Raw genomic sequence first — 21,143 nt, 5'->3', positions numbered from 1 at the left:
CCCCACATGGCTGCAAGTGTTAGTGATCAAGAGGAATGTAAAGCTATTAGGATGAAAGTTGAGATCTCACATGTTGTGAAAGTCTTAAAACATAAAGGCAACATCTCCTTGGCAACCATATCCAACTACAAGTCCCATCCACACCACAAGATCTTTCAATGACATCTAGTCAAAAACCTTTTAAGCCAGAACCACACTTCTAAGTTTGCAATAAAAATCAACTAGGCAGGTCGATATAACTTAGCTACTCTCCAGTTTATAACAACAAATACCTATGTGAGCCCTTCTTCCCAATTGCAAAGCCCTATCTCTATTGCAAGTTTTAAGTCCCATTACTGCTTTTGTTGCTTTGAGCTGTCTGGCAATGCAAAAATCTGGAACCTATCCTTAGGTTCTTGTCACATTTTGCTTCAGCTTTGTTAAGCTCTTGCCTGTCAATTGAACCTGATCAATTCCCTAAGCTTGAACTATGCTTGATTACCTAAGCCTGAACCTGAGCTGGATTTCTGACAATATTCCCCTTGGAGATGAGTCATCTAAGAAAATGCCTAACCTGCATATGGCCTGCATCTGCTTGTGTTTGAGAAAAAAGAAAGAGAAGAAAATCAGAAGAAAAAAATAATTATAGAGGTAGTTAGTTTGATCCTCCACTCATTCTAGACTAACCTTTGCTCATACAATGATATCTAGTATTGGTTGGTTGTATATGGCAGATGTGCCAACTTGGGGTGCTGCTTAGTGACACTTACATGCTCGACATCTCGAATGAGAAGCCAATGTGGAGCTCCTTTTCTCATGCATGGCCTCCACACCACACCTAAACCAGAGTTGGAGCTGGATGTTGATCTGTGGAGCCGAGTAAGAGGGGAGGAGGACAGCTTGGTGTGTTGTCCCTAAGTCTGAGTCTAAGTCTAATAGAATTTTAGGGCTGCAACCACATGAAGCCAAGGGGAAAGGATTGCAGCCCAGTAATCCACAATCCAAAAGTGGCAAACAAAAGCTAGCTCGAACTGAAAGAATCACAAAGACTAAGAACCATAAAAAACTTTGCTATAATATAAGAGTCTTGAAGGACTCAAGGGAATTGAATCAAACTATAAGACTCCACTGTAGAACTCTAGGCCAGATAGACAAACAAGGAAGAATCCTATAGGCCATTGCTGATAAAGGGTTTAGTTTATATACTAAACTGTACCTATCACCTGACTCTTGTTAGGCTCTCACCTGTTGATTGAACTTGAGACTGAATCTCTGACACCAACCTGATCACTACATCTTTTAGTAAAAGAAATAGGGTAGTTTAAAGATCTGAAATTTAAATGTTTTTTCTTTACTAACTATTTGAACCCATCCTTCAAATTTAACCTGACCACCACCGAGTAATGGGCTCTATTTCCACGACTCCTTGGGCGATGTTGAATCCTATGCCAGTCACGTCCACTTGCAGCCTGGTTAGGCACTTGAGCTTCGAAAAAATTACTTGCCATCTCTCTAGGCAATCTAGACATAATATTGCAAGAGAGAGAGTTGGCACTGTAAATCTAGCCATTGGTGGAGTGGGCAAAACTTGGTGGACTTGCTACCGTCATTGGAAATGAATGGATAATTCAAAGTATATACATAAACTTTTAGCATGTCATGACAAACAAATTCCTGCTTTTTAAAGGGCAAGATTAGACAAGCTAAATATCTCTTAGTAAATGGGAAGACATTTGTGGTCTTGTGTTCTTCCTCCCCTCTTCTTTCTTCTCATTTTTCTGTTGCATGATGCTAATGCTCAGGTAAAAGGTTGATTTATTTCTAGTATACTGATTTTTTTTGAGTTTTTCAGTGCCAATATACAGTGACCATCAAGACTGGATGTGTTGACCATGCTGGCACAGATGCAAATGTGAATGCTGTATTTTTTACTTCACAGGGACAAACATTAATGTTTCGCAATTTAGACCATAAAAATTATAACGATTTTGAAAGATGTCATACTGATGTTTTTGGGGGATTATCAGCTCCTTGTCTAGGTGAATATGATCATATTTGTAAAATGGAATTGTCTCATGATAATTGGGGAGGTGAGGCACCTTGGTTTGTTGAGTGGGTAGAAATTGCACCTCCAGAAACTGATGAACCTTATAAATTTTCACAACCTACACAGTTTGTTGTTAGAGCTTGGCTTGAATATGATAGCTTGCGTTATAAAGTAAATTATTGTTAAGTTTGTCTATAGTTTATAAATAAACTGCCTTTAATCTTTATTAGTGTTAAAAGGATTTTTTTTTATATTGTTTGCTTTTAAGCAAACCTTTAGCTGTTATAAACTCTAAGAAGTTTTACATAGTTCTTGTCCCATGTTAGAAAGTGACAAACAATATTGACATTACACTAAAACCAATGATGTAAAAGTTCAAATTGCAAAGAGATAAAAATAGATATTATAGACACAAAATAAACAAATCAAAGTTTGTCTTTTTCTTGTGCGAACTTTAGATGTTAAACACTTCCGGAGAAGTTCACAGACAGTCTAGTGGCCGCAACTTGCGTTCCCAGCGTCCAAGGCTTTCCAGCATCGGTGTTTCGAAGCTCGGCCAGTGAAGACTTCGTGCAGCTTCCAAGCATGGCCGAGTCTCCGACTGTGGTTGTGTGGATACCACCAAAGTCTGTCACACACTACTGGTTGTATTCTGATTCCGTGTCACTATTATCATGAAAAAAATCAGCCAATTTTTTCCATGGTTGGTTAGCTACTTTGTTTAATGAATCAGCTAACCTAGCTAGAGGAGATGGGAATGAGATTGAAAATGAGAACGAGGAGCTGTTCCTATGGATTTCCCTTGCTTGGTCTGACACTTTGTGCGATCTCGTTAGTGACAATCAGGTATAAAGCATCAAAAGGAAGACCAATCCTTGTTAAACTTGGAGAGCCTGTTGGAAACTTCACAGCTATGGTGATATTTATCTTTTGGATATACACACTTCTCTAATTCTTGTTCTTCCAGACAAACAGTGATCTCCAGGGATTTAAGAAAGTTCTTGAAGTTGCGGCTCTTGATGACCAGAAGACCGTCTTGATCGGGCTGCTCAACAAGGCGTGGTGTGATCCAGGAGGAATGTTCGATACGTTCTTGGAGAGCTTTGATCTGGGAGAAGGAATAAGCTATTTGCTCAAGCATATGGTGATTGTGGCTGTGGATAGCTTTGCATACGAGAAATGCATCCACGCTGGGAAGGTCCATTGCTTCCAGTTTAGATTCAAGCCCGGTGTAAATTTCTCCGCGGAGCAAGTCTCCATGGCTCCAGATTACCTCAAATTGGTAAATCTCAAGACTTACCTTCTCGCCCTCGTTTTACAGTACGATTTCAACTTCATTTTCACTGTAAGTTGGGTGAATTTGTTCCTTAGACATGTTATCTATGAGGTCCAATTCTGGACAGGATATCGACATTGTTTGGTTCCGGCCTCCATTTCGTCACTTCTCCAAGCACGCAGATTTTGAGTCGGCTTGCGAAGTCTTCAACAACAACTCGTCAGATATCGCAAACTTGCAAAACACCGGGTTCCTTCACGTTGTCGCAAGCAATCGCACCAGGAGGCTGTTTGATCTGTGGCTGCAAATGCACCGGTTCCATCCTGGGCTTCACGATCAAGACGTGTTTTACGAGCTCAAGAAGACCCAGCAGTTCAAAGACCTTGATCTCAGCTTCAACTTCATGCCTACCGTCTATTTCGGTGGCTTCTGCACGGTGAGCTCGGATCTAGAAAAGGTTTGCACCAACCATGCAACTTGCTGCGTCGGACTTACAAAAAAGTTGGCGGGACAGAAGCAGGTACTTGAAGACTGGAAGCTGTTCAAGTCGATGACACCTTATGAGAGCAGATTGCAAGGCGTGGGATTCAAGCGTCCCAGCAACTGTCATTAGTCAGATCTTGAAGTGAAGTATTCATCTTTTTCAATTATACAGAAAACAATATACATGTTATTTTGTGAGCCGAACTTTGTGAACAGCTTCCCCGTAAATGTTGTAGTAAACAATCTGTAACCACGACTCTGCGACTGAGAAGGACACAAATCCTTGCCCGTCGTAATAGAACTGCAAGCCATTCGAGTTTTGTGGTGGCGAGATTCCTTTCCAGGCCTTGGAGCCTCCACCGCTGGTTATAAAATGGATTGGACTGTGCAAAATCAAAACCATAGAAAGAGTTGAGTGGAATTGTCAGGATGGATGAATCAACTACAAATACAATCAAATCAAACTTAAGGATACCTGTCGTCTCTCTTGACGTGTTCAAGGCAGTGGTCGTGCCCATTGACGTAAACGTCCACGTTGTTTCCCTGTTTCAGCGCAGCAATGGGTTAGAACTGATCACAGGCACACGCGGCTTCGTTTTAAAGATTATTGCAGAACATAAAACAAGTCACGGAAAGAATCTAAATGCACTGTATGATTTGCGACACAAGGCTTAGAAATATATTATTTACCTCGAGAATGGGAAGGAGTTGCCTCACTAGCTCAACGCTATCCCCGTGGGCTCCATAGCTTCTTATAGTGTGGTGGCCAACCACAATCTTCCAAGACGCGGTGGAAGCATTCAAAGCACTTGTCAAATTCTGGAAGAACCAATGTGAAACATTGATAGTGTGAATGATATGGAGCGCATATACCTCGAGCTTTTGCTGCAAATGGCGATGGCGAGGAAGGATATCCCTCCAGTCAAAGTCGTGCTTCTGGTTTGGCGCCCAATACTGGTCAATGAATGGAACTGTGTCAACGAAGAAGAGCTCTACTGTAGAAACGCGCGAGTCTACGTCTCCTGTAGAAGAGTAAGCGCGGCGGTTAGAAAGTTCTAGATTTGGAGGCACGCAAAGGTGGGAAAAATCTAGCAAGCTTTCAAAGCACGCAAACTAAAGAAACCATGTAAAACCATGGTTACTAGGCATGGCTATGGCGAAACAAACCTCGGAAAAGAGATGGGCTCAAATCAAAGATAAGTTGTGCGTCTCTCACGCAGTGCCATCTCCAATCGCGTAAACCAAGCCGTGGATCTAGCTGGGAGAACACGTCTCCGTGGTAGTCATGGTTGCCCAAGACTGCCAGCACAAGGAAAAGAGATAATTAGATCGATAGTCTTGATCAAAGATTTGTATATCATACCTGCGTGCCATGGTTTCTGGAGCGCTGGAGCAGTATAGATTCGAGAGAAGGATTCATCAAATGCGATGTCATCCACTCCAGTCAGTCCATTCTTATAGAAATTATCTCCCACCGAGACCACGAAGTTTATCTCGAGCGCACCGCCGATCTTTCCCATCTGGAAGAGCAATGCACACGAAAACTTGAGAAAAGGAGAGAAGAGTCACAAAGAACACCGACCTGGGAAGCAACCAAGCTCTGGTTATACAATCCATGTCGTCCCCAATCGCCCAGCGCCAGGAAATTCACTGGAGCTCGCCGATCCACCGGCGAGACGATGGGATCCTCTGTTATCTCCACCCATCGAGCGGCGTCGAATTGGAAGAACCCACCAAGATCGAGGAACCACACGGTGGCGAGGACGGCAAAAATCCCAAGAGCACACCCAGTAGCAGCGAGCTTGACCCGAGATTTGAGCTAAAACAAAGTGGAGCGAAAGAAGAGGGATGAGATCGAAGCGAGAAAGATAGATCTCTTGATGATCCAGCCTCACCTTGCTCGAGTCGGTTCTTCCCAGGAGCGCCACTTCCTCGTCGCGATCCATTCTGGAATTCTAACGCTCGAGCTCATTCAATTCGTGATCAAAGCGAGGATTTCTTCGACACCACTCCTTAAATTCCAGGCGTGCACGGTGGAGACTATTCTCTCCAGGCGCATTGCGTGGAGGTGGGAGAGGTCTCATCTCCATCGCTCTAGAGCTCTACTTTAGCGTGCCAAGGACAACCAAGCCACGACGAATCTGGACCGTCCAGCTGGCGTGTAAGGCCGAGAATGTGAGCATATCCCTCGTAGAATATGTGACAAGGATAAGATGCCGGTAAAAATTCCAAAAGAAATCCCCACTACGTCGTGATCATGCTTGGCGCATTTGCTTGTGCGTACGATGTGATCTCCAACAAAAAAGCTCTCCTTTTTTTAATCAGAAAAAAATCCCAATCCCAGATTCACGGACCGATTGCTGGAGTTGATCCATGATGCTTGAGCCGGACGTCGAGCAGCTTGATCTGGGAGGAGCTGCGAACGAAACCATACTGTTACACTGCTCGATTGCTGCTTGTCTCGCGATTTTGACGAGAAGATCGTCTTCTCCGTCGTCGGCCAAGACTGCTGGAGCAGTGGAGCTGCTGGGATTGTCTTGTCCTGGATCCGGAGAGCTGATGATCTTGGTTCTTTCATCCTCTCTCCCATTTTCCTGGAGTGCCGCTGCCTGCCTCGCTAAGAAACTATCCTCTCTGGGTGGCGACGCGCTATAGCGATTGTTCTTCCACCACTCTCCAGGAGCTGGATCGTAGCTCGCCTCGTCCTCCCGATCAATGTGCTCCAGCGCTGCCTGCCTCGCGGCTCGGGAGAGGAAGTTGTCCTCGTCCATCGGCGTCGCGGAGTAATCCTCCCAGTCCGGATCATAGTAGTCGGGACTGCTGCTCGAGTTCTTGGCTTGTTCTTCGACCATTTCCTCGTCGCCACCATCACCACCACCAGCACTTTCCAGCTTTTGCTTCTTCTCCTCTAGCGTCTGCTTCTTCTCCTCCAGCTTTTGCTTCTTCTCGATCTCCAACCGCTGTATGATCTTCTCGCGCTCCTCCTTGCTGACCGACGCGTGAGAGAACTTACACCTCTCGCCATCCTTGCAAAAGCCCAGGGAGATGAAAAACTTGCACGGGAACTTGGCCGTGTCGTGAGAGAATGGGCATTCGTCACCCTTGAGGCAGCAGCGCGTGAGGAAGTACTTGCAGAGGTAGAGCTTCGTGTCGGGGACTTCCTCGTGAGAGAACGTACAGCTCTTGCCTTTGGAGCACCGCCCCTTCATGAAGTATCTGCACAACAGCCGCGGCTTTGGAGGCCTCTCGACTTGCGTGTAGACTGGCCGCCGCCTCGCCACCCCCATTGCTCGTTCCTTCTCGGCACGCTTGATCTTCCCTCGGGCCTTCTTCCTTTTCTTGCCTTCGTCGGAAAGACCTCTCTTTTTCTTCTTCTTTTCCTGTCCCTGCTCTTCCGGATCATCCTTTTTCCTCTTTTTGTTGTGTGCTTCTTCTTCCACTTTTGCTAGCAAAGCTTCCTTTCGATCCATGAGCTCCATCTCTTCTACAGACTTTTGCCGATCCAGATGCTCTGCAGTGAAAGAATGATAGCCTGCCTTCGCGATGAGACCTAGTGGCTGTTCCGGCGGAATGATTGTCTTCTCGGCCGCTGCTTCTAGCACTACCACAGTACCTGGCTCGTCGCGATTGTCTCCAACGTCGCACGGCAGCTCTCCTTCTTCGAGATCGCCGGAATTTTCCTTCTTGTGCTCTTCCTCGATCTTTGGAGAGGCATCGACGACGGCGCCCAGATCTTCCTTTAGCCTGCTACTCAGGGATCGAAACCCGGAGAAGCGCTTGCTCGATGTACTCATCGGGATTGCGATCAATGGCGGTGGCGCCCATGGAGGCTCTCCTTCCATCCCTCCAAAAACCCTAGCAATCTTTAAGTTTTTCTTAGGGTTCTTGGCGATTTAAGCTGTGCTAGATTTTGGCTATGGCTGTCTCGTGTGGATTCTTCCCTGGAAACGTGCCGTGGTGCGCGTTTGGAGCTTCGAGTGGCCTCAGATCTAGAATGCGGCCGCCAATGCTGTCGCGCTCGATTCAGTGCTGCGCAGAAGCGGCAATCGATGGTGAGTGTGAAGAAATATTTTGCCACTTCTCTTCTTACCAGAGCTTCTTGAGCTTCCAGAGGCAGCTGCTGTGGAACTCCCGTGCCTTCCTTTCAAGGCCGCGGAGGTATGCTCTCTAAGTGAGTCTCAATCGAGAACTCACGGTTTTCTTTCCAGGTTTTGGTTCCTTCGTCTACAAAGACTTTGCATTTGTACGAGGCGAGATTTCTAGCACTTCTGGAAGAGGTAAAATCGTTCTCTTCTCGCGATTGTTTCGTTCACTGTTCTATTTCCTTGCAGGCTTTGCGAAAGTGCCACAATCTTTTCGTCCATGTTGTGATTGAGAGAACTGGACGATCAGCGAACGAGTATGCTTTTAGATATGGTTGCTTGAGCCACATCCTGCACGTAAGTTGCCGACACTGTAGCTACTAAGTCTTTCATCGTTTGAACACACAGGTGAAGCGCTTGGAAGTTGGAGCTCTAGTCACGATACGGGGAATTGGACGAGTGAGGCTGATCTCTTTGTCCCAGGTAGATTTTTCGACTGTGATCCTCATTCGACCGATTGGTCTATTTTCCAGCTTGCAGATGGAACCATTTCTCAAGGGTGTCGTCGTTCCCGTGAAAGATGAGACGCCGAAGGACGCAGACCGGATACAATCCTCGGTTGAGAGCTTGAAGAAAACATTGTCTGACGTCCAGCAGCTCCAAATCAAGCTCAAGGTAAGCTGTGCTCTTCTTCTCTGTGCTTCGAGTCTAGAGGCATTTCTTTTGCAGACTTCCAAAGATGAGCTCTTGCAAACTCCGTTGCAAAGAGCATTGGAGTGGGCTGAGAGGGCCAACTTCGGTGAGAACCTCAGCTATTTCGTTCCAAATCGTGAAGAACGGCTATCTTTCGCAGCTTTGCAACCAATTAGTGGTATAGTAGCCTGGTCTTGCACGGGTTCTAACTTTGTGGTTCTCTTCAGGTGCAAATGCTGGCGAGTTGAGGCAGCTGCTGGAACGGAGGCTCGTCGCCATGGATTCCACGGATACGCTTGAAAGATTAACCTCGTCCATGGAGTATGCGCAGCACAGCCGATCATCCGTCGCAGCAAAGGTAGCAATCCAGTCCTTGCAACTCTAGGCACCCTTTAGAGCCATGTAGTTAGTGTCTTCGTAGAGTAAATTCAAATCACCTTCCAAGTGTTGTTTCCTGCACGAAGCAGCAAAGCTCATCCGTCCCAGCGCAGTAGGCTCGAATGGCATGCTCTCCATCAACTCCAGAGCCTCCTCCAGCCTTCCAGATCGACCGAGAAGATCGACCAGGCAGTCATAGTGCTCTCGGCAGACAGGAAATCCAGGTACTTCTGCGGTCACGAACACGAACAAGCGTCTTCCAAAGTCCAACAGACCTCCATGGCTGCACGAAGTGAGAACGTTCACTAGAGTGACCGAGCTTGGATCCAAGCCTTCGAGCAACATAAACTGGAAGAGTTGAGCCGATCTCTCGCCGAGCCCGTTCCAAGCGTATCCAGACACTATGGTGCTCCAAGTTATCAAGTCTCTTCTCCGCATGCTTTGGAACACATCAAGTGCTTCCTCGACTGCTCCACAGCTACTGTAGAAGTTGATCAGTGAGTTACCGATGACAAGAATTCCCGGAAAGTACCCGAGCTGGAGTATCCTTTCGTGGATCGCCCGTCCATCTCCGAGAGCCGCGGCTTCGGCACAGGAATCTATCATGGTGGCGTAAGTCACGTAAGTTGGTCTGGTTCCTTCTAGCTGCATTCTTCTAAACAGCACGAAACTTTCCTTCTTTCCAGCTGCAGCGAAGATCATAGCGTTCCAGGAAACGATGTCGTGGAAAGGCATGCTCTCGAACCAGTCCCGAGCAGAGCTATCGTCACCACTTCGAGAAATGGCCACCAGCATCGCCGTGGAGCAAGCCAGTGTGTGAAGAGGCATCCGGTGGAAAACTTCTCTGGCACTCGTGACATCACCTCTTCGGCCGTAACTCGTGATCAAAGTGTTCCAGGAAACCGCGTCCCTTCGTAGATTGGTGTGAAAGATCTTAGCGGTGGAGGGCAAGTCGTCAGCTTCCGAGTAGAGACGAGCCATGGCATTGCACGACAAGCCATCCCACTGCGGCATTCTGGAGAAGATCCGCTCGGCAGGCTCTAAAGTTTGGAGGTGGTCACTGTTCTTGGAGAAGACCGCTAGAACCGACGTCCAGGACGCGATGTTCCTCTCGGGCATGAAATCGAGTAGCTCCATCGCTTGGACACCGTCTGCAGTGGCACCGAGCCTCAGATTGAAAGAGACCAAGTTCCTCTCGGGCATCTTCTCGAAAATGGTCGCCACGGTTTCTTCGCGGTCGAAGGCTTGCATGGCCGAGTTGAGAGACACGATGCTACGCTCGGGCATCGCCAAGAACAAGCTCCACGAACTCTGGAAGTGCCCGTGCTGGGCATAAGCGCTCACCATCTCCGTCCACGAGACAATACATCGCTGTGGAAGTTTTTCGAAGAGCTCTTCCAGATCTTCTAGCTGTTGCTGCTCTCCATCGCCAGTAGCGAGCATGGAGTTCCAGGAGAGAAGGTTTCTCCGCGGCATTGTATCAAACGTGTTCTTCGCGTCAATGTAGTAGCCATTCGAGGCAAGGCCTGCGAGAAGAGTGTTCCACGATACAAGATCTCTGTCGGGCATTCGCTGGAAGAGATCTCTCGCCGCTGGTATAGCGCAGGATCGAGCATAAGCAGCGAGTAAGATATTGTGGCTCACCGTGTCAAATTCGGGGAAGATCTCCAGCACCGCCCTCGCGAGATCCAGATGCCCTCGCTGCGCAAATGCCGAGAGAAGGATGTTCCAGGAGAAGACATTGCGTGAAGAAATCCTGGAGAACGCATCCACTGCCTCGTCCAGGCTCCCGCAATCTCCATACATCCTCACGAGCGAATTCTCCAGTACCGTCGAGCGGTAGCCAGCGCTGAGAATCTGGCTGTGGAGCTGCCTGCCACGAGCTAGATCGCGTGAACTCCCACATTCCCGGAGCAGCGCGGCGATCGTCGAGGAGCCATTGCTCATCAATCATCCTAGCCAAGAGCCCTAAAATCAAGAACCCTAATTTCTCCCTCGCGATGGAAGGCCAGTTCTTTGGAGGCGCGGGGATGGCGCCACAGCAGCAGCAGCAATTCGTGGCACCGCCGCAGCAATCCCCAGTCGCAGCGCAGCAGCCGTTTAGATCGCTTCCAGCGCCACCGCATTTCCAATACGGGTACGTCTCGCAGCAACCGTTTCCTCCCTACATTGCCACCGCCGCGGCGGCGCCTCCTCCTCCTCCGCCTCCTCCTCCTCCGATCGCTCACAACAGCTTCTTCAATCCCTGGGAGATGCCGCCAACGCCCGTTCCTCCACCGCAGGACTCCGAGCTCCACAAGCGCATCGACAAGCTTGTGGAGTTCTATGTCAAGAACGGTCCCGGCTTTGAGGCACTGATGAAAGAGAAGCAAAAGGAGAATCCAGACTACGCGTTCTTGTTTGGAGCCGATGGCCATAGCTACTACCAGTACAAGCTCTGGATCACGATCAACCCCCACCTCGTGGCTTTCAATCCAGCTCTCAACATGGTGAACCAGGCTATAGGAGTTCCTGCTGGGATCACTCCGCCGCCTCCGCCACCTCCGCCACCACCATCAGCGGCGGCGGCTGCGAGTTCCTTCCCAGCGTTTTTTGATCTGGCCGCCGCCGCTTCTGCTCCCCCGGTCATGCATCACCCCCAGCAGCAGTTTTTCGATCCAGCATTGGCTACTGCTGCTACGCAGATCATCAGCTCGGAGATGGTGGCGGAGTTGCATGGTTTGCTGGATAACTTGTCCGGGACTAAAGAGGCTATCAAGAACGCTAGGAACTGGTTTGTGCAAAGGTCGACTTTTGCTCCCACGCTGGTGGAAGTTCTTCGAGACAGAGTGACTAAATCCGATGGTAACGTTGACAGCCAGATGAACATCTTGTACCTTGTCAACGACATTCTCTTCAGCAGGTACAAAGCTCTCTTTTTTTGTTCTCTCCTTTTCTTCTTTTGGTTGATAATCGCGATTCTTTTCTCACAGCTTGCAGTCTCGACTCAACACCAAAGAGCTCGACGGCGTAGCACTGGCTTTTCGTCCTGTTTTAAGCTCCATCCTGGTGGCAATCTACCAAAATCCTCGGGTGAATGACGCCGAACGCGAACAGGTGGAGAAGATGCTACAGTTTTGGCGTACCAAGGAGGTTTACGATCCAGATACTGTTTATTCTCTCGACAAAGAGATGAGATTTGACTCAAGTAAGTTTGCTGGTTTTTCGTTTTCGTGGAGCTAAAATGTATCTTCGATACTTGCAGCAGCTGGTGGACGATACGGAGAGAAAACATTGCCGCCGCCAGAACCAGAGAGGGATGAGGATCATCAGCTACAGTCGAGTGCTGCCAGCTTTCCAGCTCCTCCACAAAGCCCTTCAGTTGCTTCGCTCTTTCCAGCCTTGGCTCCGTTTCTTGCTGCACAAGCTCCAAGTACACAGACGCAACAGCCAGCAGGCCGGGCAGAGCAAGCTCCGTATCCGTTTTTTCCACCGGGACTAATTCCAGGCATGGTCCGGAAGATGCAAATCGGAAGCGGCGTTCCATACTCCCCTCTCAGCCCGCTGGACATCCCGACTATCATACCGTCATCCGCGACGTCGGAGTCACACATCATGGACCGAGTTTCGAAGTTTTTCAAGGAGATCGGAGAGCCTGATCCTCTAGCCGGGAAGTATAAGCCGTCAGGGGACTCAGACGACGAGGGAGCAGGCAGCGGTGGTGCTCGAATTCCTCCACCGCCTCAGATGCAACAAGTCGATCCACAGACAGGAACTTTGCCGGATGGAAGTCTGGAACACAGACCGGGAATGACATCCACCGGAAGGTTGGGACTCGGGGCAGCCGCGGATCCAAACGAGGCCACGCAGTATGATGATGTCTACACGTCGTACAGGAAGCAGCGGAGGACAAACTACCATACCTCTCTGAGTGCGAGAGCAGCGGCAGCACGATAAAGATATTTGCAAGGTCTCACCGGTAAGTGGCTTGCTTGTACTTTATCGTTCTTTTTTTTTTCTTCTTTCGTTTGTTTGCCTCTTTCTGGTTTCATTCTCTGGCTTTTCACAATGAGCGTCTAATGAGTGAACTGTACAGAGCTCTTGCGTGCTTTAGGTGTTGCGAGTGATCATGCCACCACGTTGACGGGGTATGTTAGCCATAACCATGAGTTTTGTATCTTGTTTTAGTCTTATCATGAATCAGATATCTTGCTTGATATGGCTTTATCGATTGCTGTGAGCCCAGCGTGGTTTGGTTTACAGGAGACAATGCTATCTTGGAGCTAGCGTTTGTATTGCTCCTCTGTCCCGCAGAGAGATTTATCGGTGGCAATCGACACTCGCAAGCCAAAAAAAAGGTGAAAATACATTAACTGGGACTTAAGCTTAACATCTACTTAGCAGAGCCTCTTGCTTTTTTCTTTGCTAATCAAAGAATATCCGCTTTTGTACAGGAGCTGTCGAGCGAGTTACAGAATCGGTGCCGGCGAAAACAAAACAAGAAAAAGGGGGGAAAAGTTCAAGAAAATTCTGGAGAGCTAGCACCTTAGCAGCAGCAGTTCTTGTGGTGGCGGAGCTTCCGAATGCTCTGCCAAGTGGTACCCGGGCCTTCCAAGTGTGAACTCCAGGCTGGGGACCTTGGGAATCATGTGGCTCATGCGAGAGGACATGAGCTGGGAAAGCGTCGTTGCACTAAACTGTCGCTGCTGGAGGCCGTCCTCAATCTTCATCGCACCCTGAGAAAGAGAAAAGTGAAGCCGTCATCAAAAAGATGTTAAGCCCGAAGAGACAGCAACAACGTACATGAGACGTCTGCTTCATATGTTGCTGCCACAGACCATCGCTGAAGCTCGGCCGCGGTACGACTTCCTGCGATCTGTGAGCAGCAAAGCGGCATCAGTATGTTTCTCGGTCACTTGCGAGCTCAAAAGACGGCTTTTTACCTTGGACATCGACTTTGAAGAGCCGGCTCGTCACTGTATCTGGGTTGGACAGCCTCGGGCTTCCACTGCATGAGCTTGGGATCATCCATCTTTCTCATCTCCACGGACGACACATGATCTGAGAGACATGGAAAGACACAGTGAGACAGACTGCAGCAAACAATCTGGAGGCTTCTACATATTTTCTTTCGAGGGCTTCGCTTCTTCTCTTTCTGGAGGATTGGCGGACTACTCACCCGTGGAAGCTGATTTATCAGTGGTCTTCACCGTGCGGTACATCTGCATTCCGGGATTTCGTAAACTAATCAGCATATGGCTTTTCACTGTAGGACAGTAATGCTTCACATGGGGCGGGATATGCAGTGGGATAGTCTCAGCAAGACAAGAAACGATAGCTACTACGTGACATGAAATCGAGACTACAGTCGGTGTTCTTGGATGGAGCTGTCAAACAAATTCAAGAGCTCAGGAGGAGGAACGAGCCAAGTTCGGAGTTTTCTACATGGATTTCGAGGTGGAAATTTCAACTGGTAGCTGTGATGATCCAACCACGCACAGTGCCGTGAGGAAAGGGGGAGCGACTCACCTGTAGATGGCTCTTGACGTGTGCCAAGGTGAGATCTTTGACGTTCATAAGCTCCAAGACTGATTTGGGAGTTGCTCCTGCAGGATAGACAAACAAGACGTGAGCTTTTTACATCACCCAGGCAGTGAATGACTAGACTCCAGAATTGAGACCAGGAAACTCGGACAAATAACAAAAGTGACCGGCAATCGATCGAAACTGAAAACTTACTCTCATGTCCCCCGAGAAGCTCCACCGCGTGAACGAAATGCGCATGGAGGGTGCTCGTCCATCGCATCCGGGGAGCTCGGACATTCCTTTTGACTGGAAACTTGGAGATATATCTGGATCGGAGGCTGGAAGTCGCTGCATTGCCAGCAATCAAAGGGGTCGGGACGCTGCTACCGCAAGAGGAAGAGCTTGCATCAAACAAGGCACTCAAGCTGCCATCTCTCGTCGTCGTCGTCGTCGTCGGCGGCGGCGGCGCCACCGCACCATTGCTCATCCTGACGCTGGAGAAGCCGCTCTGATACAAGTTCATCATTGCCGGGGACGAGTATCTTTGGAGCACTTGCTGCAGCTGCTGCTGCCGATGGTGGTGGCTTGTTGAACAAGACGAAGAAAACTGGACAAAGCTCGCCTTGTGCTGCTCGGCCTTGGAGTCCGTCGAGTCGAGGCGGCTGGAAAACGAGCGATCTTCTCCGAAAAGCGGCACCTTGGAAGGCTTCCTTTCGGCGTCATCGGCCCCTACTGGTCTATTCTTGTCAGCTCCTCCCAAGGCGTTGAAGTAGCGACTTCCCAACGATAGCTGGATGGAAGTCTCTCCCCCGGAAGAATTGCTGGAGGAGTTGTCACTGGCGAGGCTGCTGCTAGCTGCACTGTTGATGCTGCTCCTCGGTGGACTACTCTTGCTGAGCTCTACAGTTCCGGAGGAGGAAGACAAAGGTCTGGTGGTGGTCCAGAGCTGGTGGTCCGTGAGGCCACTGGAAGCCGCTGGGCTCGGTGCTGCTTTGCTTGTGGAACACGGCGGACTAATCTGCAAAGACAAGTCAGGGAGCAAGAGCGCTGGTGCTGCTGCCGCATTGGAAATCTCCATGGGAACGAGTATGAATGATGATGCTTCACTGGACGTGAAAGCAGTGAACTAGAATTCGCAGGATCTAGACGACCGACGTCGCTGGTGGTGATTGAGCCGCGAGAAGAGCATCAACAGTAGTGGTGGTGATCCATACACAAGATCGAGAAGCTGAGAAGAATGGTGGACGAGTCAGCAATGGGGGAAGTAAGTTGTCTCTATACGGATCATCTAGAAATGACGGCAGGCTTGTTATGTTCTACACAGGAGTTTGTGCGCCCTGGTACACCTGGACACCCGCTCCAAGAACTCGGCCTGGTCAATAAGTTGCCTTGTGACACACGATCTCGGGGAAACCAGCTATCTAGCTAGGCTTTCTGCGCTGGGTGATGATGATGATCTTATCAAAGCTCTCCCGGAGACAATAGAGGTAAGTAACACAGGCGCATTTCCTTTCGTTCCTTCCTCCTTCACAGGAAGACGTTTTCCTTCTCTCCTTTCCTCGCCAGGCTCTCTCACTCACTTCCCTCGCTCGCTTTCGCTTTTGCAGTAGATCGCGGGCCGCGCGCTCAGGAGAAACAACGAGAAAACAAGGCAAAGAACTGGAAGAACAGCAACATATGCACGAGTGTATATATATCAAAGCGGAGACGATCTCCGCCGTCAGGTAAGCGGATATTCCGTGTGGCGAGCACCCGTGTGAAATCACCCAGCGTGAAATTCCCTCGCCGCAGCACTTTAACCCCTTTAAGCGCGAGGCTTAAAACATGCTTTGCTTTTTCTCGGTGGTTCTTTTGCTGGGGAAGTGACCATACCCTTAAGAACTTATCTCTTACTTGGCTTGAGAGGCCATTCAACTGGAGATGCCATATACTTTTCTTCGCAAGGAGAATATCAACCTCGTCTCCTCACGCACACATGTATATAAAATTTGTGAGGAAAGAAGCCCAGCCTAGGAGAATTTTTATCATGAGATGCGACCGACCACTATACACCCAACAGAGAAAGAGGGAAGTTCCTTCTTAAGCAAAGCAGTATAAACGGACCCCACAACCATGGTACGCAGAAGAAATAGAAATATAAAGGTGTGGTTTTGGTTTATAATCGTGTTTGATTGAATGCCCAAAGCTTTGTTTTTCTCATTTTTATTTTGCCTTTTGTTAGCATGCCAGCCCAGAGGGACACAACAGTGTGGTCCAGAATCTTTTGCAAGAACACTTGTGGCAGGCGGAATGGAAGAGGAGAGAATGTTGACAGCTTTGGTTATATATAACAAAAGATCGAGTTTTTATTAAAAAGCTTGATTTTGGCAATATTTGTAAATAATATAATTTATAAATTAAAAAGGAATCACCTCTGGACCTTTGATGGCTGGATTCCACATGGAATGACTTTTGTTCAATGGAGAGGTTTTGTTTTTTTACTATCAGGTTCTACCACTCGTGGAGTGGACTGGTATGACTTTCACCGACACTCTACTTTGCTCTTTATATAAAAAAAGTTTTTGCACTGTGGTCAAAAAGTCAATGTGTGGGATTTCAACCAAAGGTCAAGCTAATGTAGGGTCGATTTTCCAATATCAAACCCACAGCCACCATAATATTCTTTCGCGTACAAACAAACCAAATTAGCGGGTCTCTAGATAAATAATATCTCAAATCTGAGATATTTCATCTCTCCATCAACTATACATTTAGTTGCAAACTCTTGGTGTTGGCATCTGTGTCGACACCACAGCTCTAAACCATATTATGAACAGGGTTCTTAAATTTTTTGAAAGTTGTATGTACGTAGGAGATTGTCAACCTGCTCACGATAGCCTTGGGTGGCTTAAACAACGTATGTTGACACTAAACTCGTGTCATTATCACCGCATCACGGTCAAAATACAAGCATTTGATTGATATTCCTCTTAAATTCTATTAAAGCAACCAGAGAGTGACAAAATTAAAAAGAACAAAAAGCCAGATGCTGGCTTGTTTATGCATTTTTGCAGCGCATACAGTTGGAACAATGACAATCATACCGACAGGCCATGGTTTTAGTCGGTGCAATACTTTTGTAGTAGCAAGGCAACCCAGGAAGTTGCATGGAAGAAAGAACGAGTGGACACTCACTTTGAATGAAAACAACATCATTGCTGCCATGTCTTTAGGGTTTCTCAAGGTGGTGGTGGTGGTGCTGCCCAGGGAGGTCCCCTCCTCTCTCATCTATCTCGTCTTCCATGCTATTGACGAGCCAGCTAAAGACACTTTGCAAAACCATGCAACTCTGCAAATGGAAAGATCCGTGGATTTTCCCTTCCTGGCAATTGGAGATGAATGTGGCAGCACACTTGTGGTCCTATGTTCCAGCACCACAACTTTGCTTTGCTTGGCCTTGACAAGAGAAAGTTGATATTGAATGCATGCAGCTTCTTCATCTTTTTGATGCATATACAAACGAGGAGGTTCGCACTGGACCACCAGTTTTCTTCTTCTTCTTCTTCTTCTCTCTCAATCAACGACCGAAACTATCCCAGCAGCCACTTAAATTCTATACCTGTCAATCAGAGACAAGACCCAAAACTTTCCGGAGAGACAGACAGAGGCATGTCTACAATTTATATGATCCATCGCAGCTCTGCACAGGTTGTCAAGATGGAGGGGCCTATGTTCCTTCGCTCCGACTTCGCAACTTGCAAGCGACCAAGAAATTCCAAACTTGATAATACACCTCTAAGCACGCAAGATTCAACCTCTCCAAATTCCCACGTAAAACAATCCAATTCCTCCCTTTACAAGGTGGACAATCCAGTACTTGAAAGCCAAGTGACGCTCGCTAGGACGAGGTATACAAACTGCCCAGCAACACGAGACAAGGAGTACAGCAAATTACTAAAAGCCTCCCTTTGAATTGAAGCAGATTTACGTGCTAAAGTATTTTGGGTGGTGGCAGCTGTCGAATCTACATTACATTTTGTATTGGATACGACCCAGAAGTAGATATATGAAAATACAACAGGGGATATATATATATATATACGTGCCCAGAAGACGCATCTGGGTAAATACAATCTTAATTGCCCGCGAGAAAAGCGAGAGAAAAAAAGTATACAAAAGCAGTCGTAGTAGATATGGGAGTCCTATCATACCATTTACGAGCACCGCCATATTCTGAACCAGTACTTACTTCAACCTCTGAATTCGACGGCCTGCCTTGCTGCATTATGAGACAAACGAGTACTCAGTTCTCGACTAGGTAGAAACTTTTGTCATCTTTTAATATATACATTTTCTACATTTTAAAATAATGTTTTTTCTTTTCTGTAATGTTCCTCTTTGCGTTTTTTGTAGCTAGCAGCCAATTCTATTGGCATTTATGCGTCCAAATACCTACAAGGAAGACAGGGCTACGCGCATCGTGCGGAAGAGTGAACGGCCGCCACCCTTGGGCAATTCCATTTCGGTAGATTTCGGGAGCCTCGTGTGCATGCATGCTTCACTGACGTGCTGAGTCACGCGCCACGTCAAACGCCCACGTAGCAAGATGGCTTTCTCCACACATTCTGTTCTATGTTCTTTTGGCCGTATATTCCCGATCCATAATAATTCTTGATACTTGTCGCCTGCGTAACAAAGGCAATGGAAGGAATATATGAATCCATATAAATATGATCTATTCAGCGACACTGCTTTTGTATCTTGGGAAGAGGAGAATATATAATAATTGCGTTGCACACCATGGAGCAATTTGGTTTTCCTTTTTCTTGTTGTATCAAAGACCCGTGAGACCGGAGAGACGAACACTTGCAAAAGAGACACGGCACAAGACGCAACTTGTGCGGTCGCTTTGGAATGTAACAACGTAAAAAGCTGGCCTTGGCAACTTGTGCCGCCATACAATGTTTGGAGGAGAAACGTTTGATATCGGGATATCATATTAGCCATGCATCCAATCTTTTCTTTATTTGAAACACTTGTGTGCTATAAACTACGAGCGAGCTCATGCTCAAGGACTGATTTTGCATTTCGCTATCACAACTTTTGAATGGACCACCAATTGCAAAAGGAGAAGTTTAACTCCATGTCTCTTTTCTACGTCTTTTTTTTCTCTTCTTGTTTGTCACCATGCAGCAGCCCAGACTTTGACCGCGCATGAAATGAAAAAGCTCTCGCGACTTGTAAACGAATTTCACTATCTTGGATTTTGATGCGCTTGAAAATTGCGTGGGCTGGGCTGAGGGTACTTTCCATCGCAATGTCTGGGCCAAGTGTCATCGTCGCTAAACCGTGGACCATAAGAAATCTTTTGGTTGACAGCAAGTAGAGTTTTCGCATCCAGACGATCCAGCCAGCTGCTTGTCTCGATCAAAACGTGATGCTTACTTGTGTGTTGCTGCAGACTTGGCCATGGCTGGCACAGCCCAGCCCAATCAAGACTTGTAGTATTCCAATCTCGAGTAAAAGAATGAGATCCTGTTTTGTCGTGTAAAGTATAAGAAACTGAGGGGCACTCGTGAGTCAAGCTTGGAAGCTTGGGTAAAAGTCAATCACTTCGACCCAGCAATCATAGATATATTATACGTGTATATATATTTATGTATACATGGGCATATGTTTGCAAGGATCTTGTCTTGATTTTAAGCCTTTGCAATGTTGCCATGTGCCAGTGTCATTTTCCTAGCAGGAACCTTAACCTCTCCAGATTTGCAAGCCTTGAAAGTTCTTGAATGCCCTTCTGACTCATAGGAAGTGTAACCTTGTCACATGGAAGAAACAGATCGAGTGATATATATTCCCACCAATGCATATCAGTCACACACACACACAAGAGAGAGAGAGAGAGAGAGAGAGCTAGCTTACATTATTTTGTGCCAAATCTTCTGCCAGTTTCAAATACTTTAGTGACAACGGCCGTACATATTCCTATTTTGCACGTTGGTACTGTCATGCAAGGAAGAAATGTACCCTTGTCTTCTCTAGCTGCTGCTGGTTGTTGAAAATGGAAACTGTTTAATTTGTCTTCCGCAGCAAAAGAAAGGGAGTTTTCTGAAAAAAAAAACTCAAAATCTCCCTGCAATAAAAAAGAAAACGAAAAAAGAAAATGTCAACAAATCCATCAATCAAAAAGCTGTTACCATCTTCGCACACTGCACAGAGCTTCTATATATACGGCCACTGGAGCTGCTGAAAGCGCTCCCAAACGTACGGTTTTAGCTTTAAGGAGGAGGGAAGTAATTTCAATGCAAATGTGCCAATGCACAAAGAGGGTCCTAAATCACAGTCTGCCTCTACCCCTGCAAAATGCCACTTAAGGGCATTTTGCCCCATTTGTTGTTGCAAAGACAAGCTTTTGACTGGTTAAAAAAGAAAAGGAAGAAAAGTACTATAAAAGACAAGCCTGCAATACAAAGACAATTATTCTTCCACTAGCCCTTGTTGCTTTCATCCCCTTGAATACAGAATTGGATACCCAGCAGAAGTGAAGTGCAGGTAACTCCATGCTGCTGCTGTTAGTGTCAGCCTCAAGTGCCTAATTGTGGCATTCTTGCAGGTAAGAAAAACAAATGCATGCATTGTCACAATTATCAATATAAATATACCATGACTTGAATGCTCATATCCAAAAGTGCTAGGAACTCTGCCCCATGAATCAGCCCAG

The 21,143-nt window shown here is 47.3% G+C and overlaps 7 protein-coding genes across 12 annotated transcripts; 3 read left to right on the top strand and 4 right to left on the bottom strand.

Moving 5' to 3' along the window:
• The first annotated feature begins 2,832 nt into the window (after window positions 1–2,832).
• LOC112347188 (uncharacterized protein At4g15970-like) lies at window positions 2,833–3,983 on the top strand. Its single transcript, XM_024677651.1, has 3 exons — window positions 2,833–2,942; window positions 2,994–3,371; window positions 3,430–3,983. The coding sequence occupies exons 1-3, from the start codon at window positions 2,940–2,942 to the stop codon at window positions 3,913–3,915; spliced, it is 867 nt and encodes a 288-aa protein (XP_024533419.1). The 5' UTR covers window positions 2,833–2,939; the 3' UTR covers window positions 3,916–3,983.
• Window positions 3,923–5,896, bottom strand: LOC9636515 (purple acid phosphatase 4). The gene is made up of 8 exons (XM_024677647.1): window positions 5,681–5,896; window positions 5,368–5,604; window positions 5,149–5,305; window positions 4,953–5,084; window positions 4,659–4,807; window positions 4,476–4,604; window positions 4,261–4,328; window positions 3,923–4,168 (listed from the first exon to the last, which is right to left on the bottom strand). Exons 1-8 carry the CDS (start codon window positions 5,729–5,731, stop codon window positions 3,973–3,975), a joined length of 1,119 nt encoding a protein of 372 aa, XP_024533415.1. The 5' UTR covers window positions 5,732–5,896; the 3' UTR covers window positions 3,923–3,972.
• A 182-nt stretch (window positions 5,897–6,078) lies between these two features.
• LOC112347186 (zinc finger CCCH domain-containing protein 15 homolog) lies at window positions 6,079–7,633 on the bottom strand. Its single transcript, XM_024677646.1, has 2 exons — window positions 6,734–7,633; window positions 6,079–6,691 (listed from the first exon to the last, which is right to left on the bottom strand). Exons 1-2 carry the CDS (start codon window positions 7,625–7,627, stop codon window positions 6,107–6,109), a joined length of 1,479 nt encoding a protein of 492 aa, XP_024533414.1. The 5' UTR covers window positions 7,628–7,633; the 3' UTR covers window positions 6,079–6,106.
• Window positions 7,634–7,684: 51 nt separating this feature from the next.
• Window positions 7,685–9,019, top strand: LOC112347187. Of its 3 annotated transcripts, none has more exons than XM_024677650.1 (7): window positions 7,685–7,837; window positions 7,897–7,943; window positions 7,994–8,062; window positions 8,117–8,224; window positions 8,276–8,350; window positions 8,408–8,738; window positions 8,788–9,019. In XM_024677650.1, exons 1-7 carry the CDS (start codon window positions 7,702–7,704, stop codon window positions 8,943–8,945), a joined length of 924 nt encoding a protein of 307 aa, XP_024533418.1. In that variant the 5' UTR covers window positions 7,685–7,701; the 3' UTR covers window positions 8,946–9,019. The 3 variants fall into 3 exon arrangements, with proteins under 3 accessions (XP_024533418.1, XP_024533417.1, XP_024533416.1); XM_024677649.1 differs by having other exon boundaries at window positions 7,994–8,224; window positions 8,408–8,542; window positions 8,597–8,738; XM_024677648.1 differs by having other exon boundaries at window positions 7,994–8,224.
• Window positions 8,845–10,932, bottom strand: LOC9637265 (pentatricopeptide repeat-containing protein At4g02750). Of its 3 annotated transcripts, none has more exons than XM_024677641.1 (2): window positions 8,998–10,932; window positions 8,845–8,950 (listed from the first exon to the last, which is right to left on the bottom strand). In XM_024677641.1, the coding sequence occupies exons 1-2, from the start codon at window positions 10,883–10,885 to the stop codon at window positions 8,901–8,903; spliced, it is 1,938 nt and encodes a 645-aa protein (XP_024533409.1). In that variant the 5' UTR covers window positions 10,886–10,932; the 3' UTR covers window positions 8,845–8,900. The 3 variants fall into 3 exon arrangements, with proteins under 3 accessions (XP_024533409.1, XP_024533410.1, XP_024533411.1); XM_024677642.1 differs by having other exon boundaries at window positions 8,923–9,419; window positions 9,471–10,932; XM_024677643.1 differs by having other exon boundaries at window positions 8,923–10,530; window positions 10,583–10,670.
• LOC9636513 (calcium homeostasis endoplasmic reticulum protein) lies at window positions 10,920–13,140 on the top strand. 2 transcript variants are annotated; one of them, XM_024677645.1, is made up of 4 exons: window positions 10,920–11,840; window positions 11,911–12,125; window positions 12,186–12,896; window positions 13,014–13,140. In XM_024677645.1, exons 1-3 carry the CDS (start codon window positions 10,939–10,941, stop codon window positions 12,872–12,874), a joined length of 1,806 nt encoding a protein of 601 aa, XP_024533413.1. In that variant the 5' UTR covers window positions 10,920–10,938; the 3' UTR covers window positions 12,875–12,896; window positions 13,014–13,140. The 2 variants fall into 2 exon arrangements, with proteins under 2 accessions (XP_024533413.1, XP_002972924.1); XM_002972878.2 differs by having other exon boundaries at window positions 12,183–12,896.
• A 33-nt stretch (window positions 13,141–13,173) lies between these two features.
• Window positions 13,174–16,101, bottom strand: LOC9637264 (probable transcription factor KAN2). Its single transcript, XM_002972663.2, has 6 exons — window positions 14,657–16,101; window positions 14,447–14,523; window positions 14,097–14,139; window positions 13,861–13,978; window positions 13,721–13,793; window positions 13,174–13,653 (listed from the first exon to the last, which is right to left on the bottom strand). Exons 1-6 carry the CDS (start codon window positions 15,519–15,521, stop codon window positions 13,456–13,458), a joined length of 1,374 nt encoding a protein of 457 aa, XP_002972709.1. The 5' UTR covers window positions 15,522–16,101; the 3' UTR covers window positions 13,174–13,455.
• Window positions 16,102–21,143: the final 5,042 nt, after the last annotated feature.

This window comes from Selaginella moellendorffii, unplaced genomic scaffold, assembly GCF_000143415.4.
Source record: "Selaginella moellendorffii unplaced genomic scaffold, v1.0 SELMOscaffold_20, whole genome shotgun sequence".
Classification (NCBI taxonomy): Eukaryota; Viridiplantae; Streptophyta; class Lycopodiopsida; order Selaginellales; family Selaginellaceae; genus Selaginella; species Selaginella moellendorffii.
Note: the sequence above shows the minus strand (reverse complement) of the source record. Positions and strands in the feature narration are given on the sequence as shown.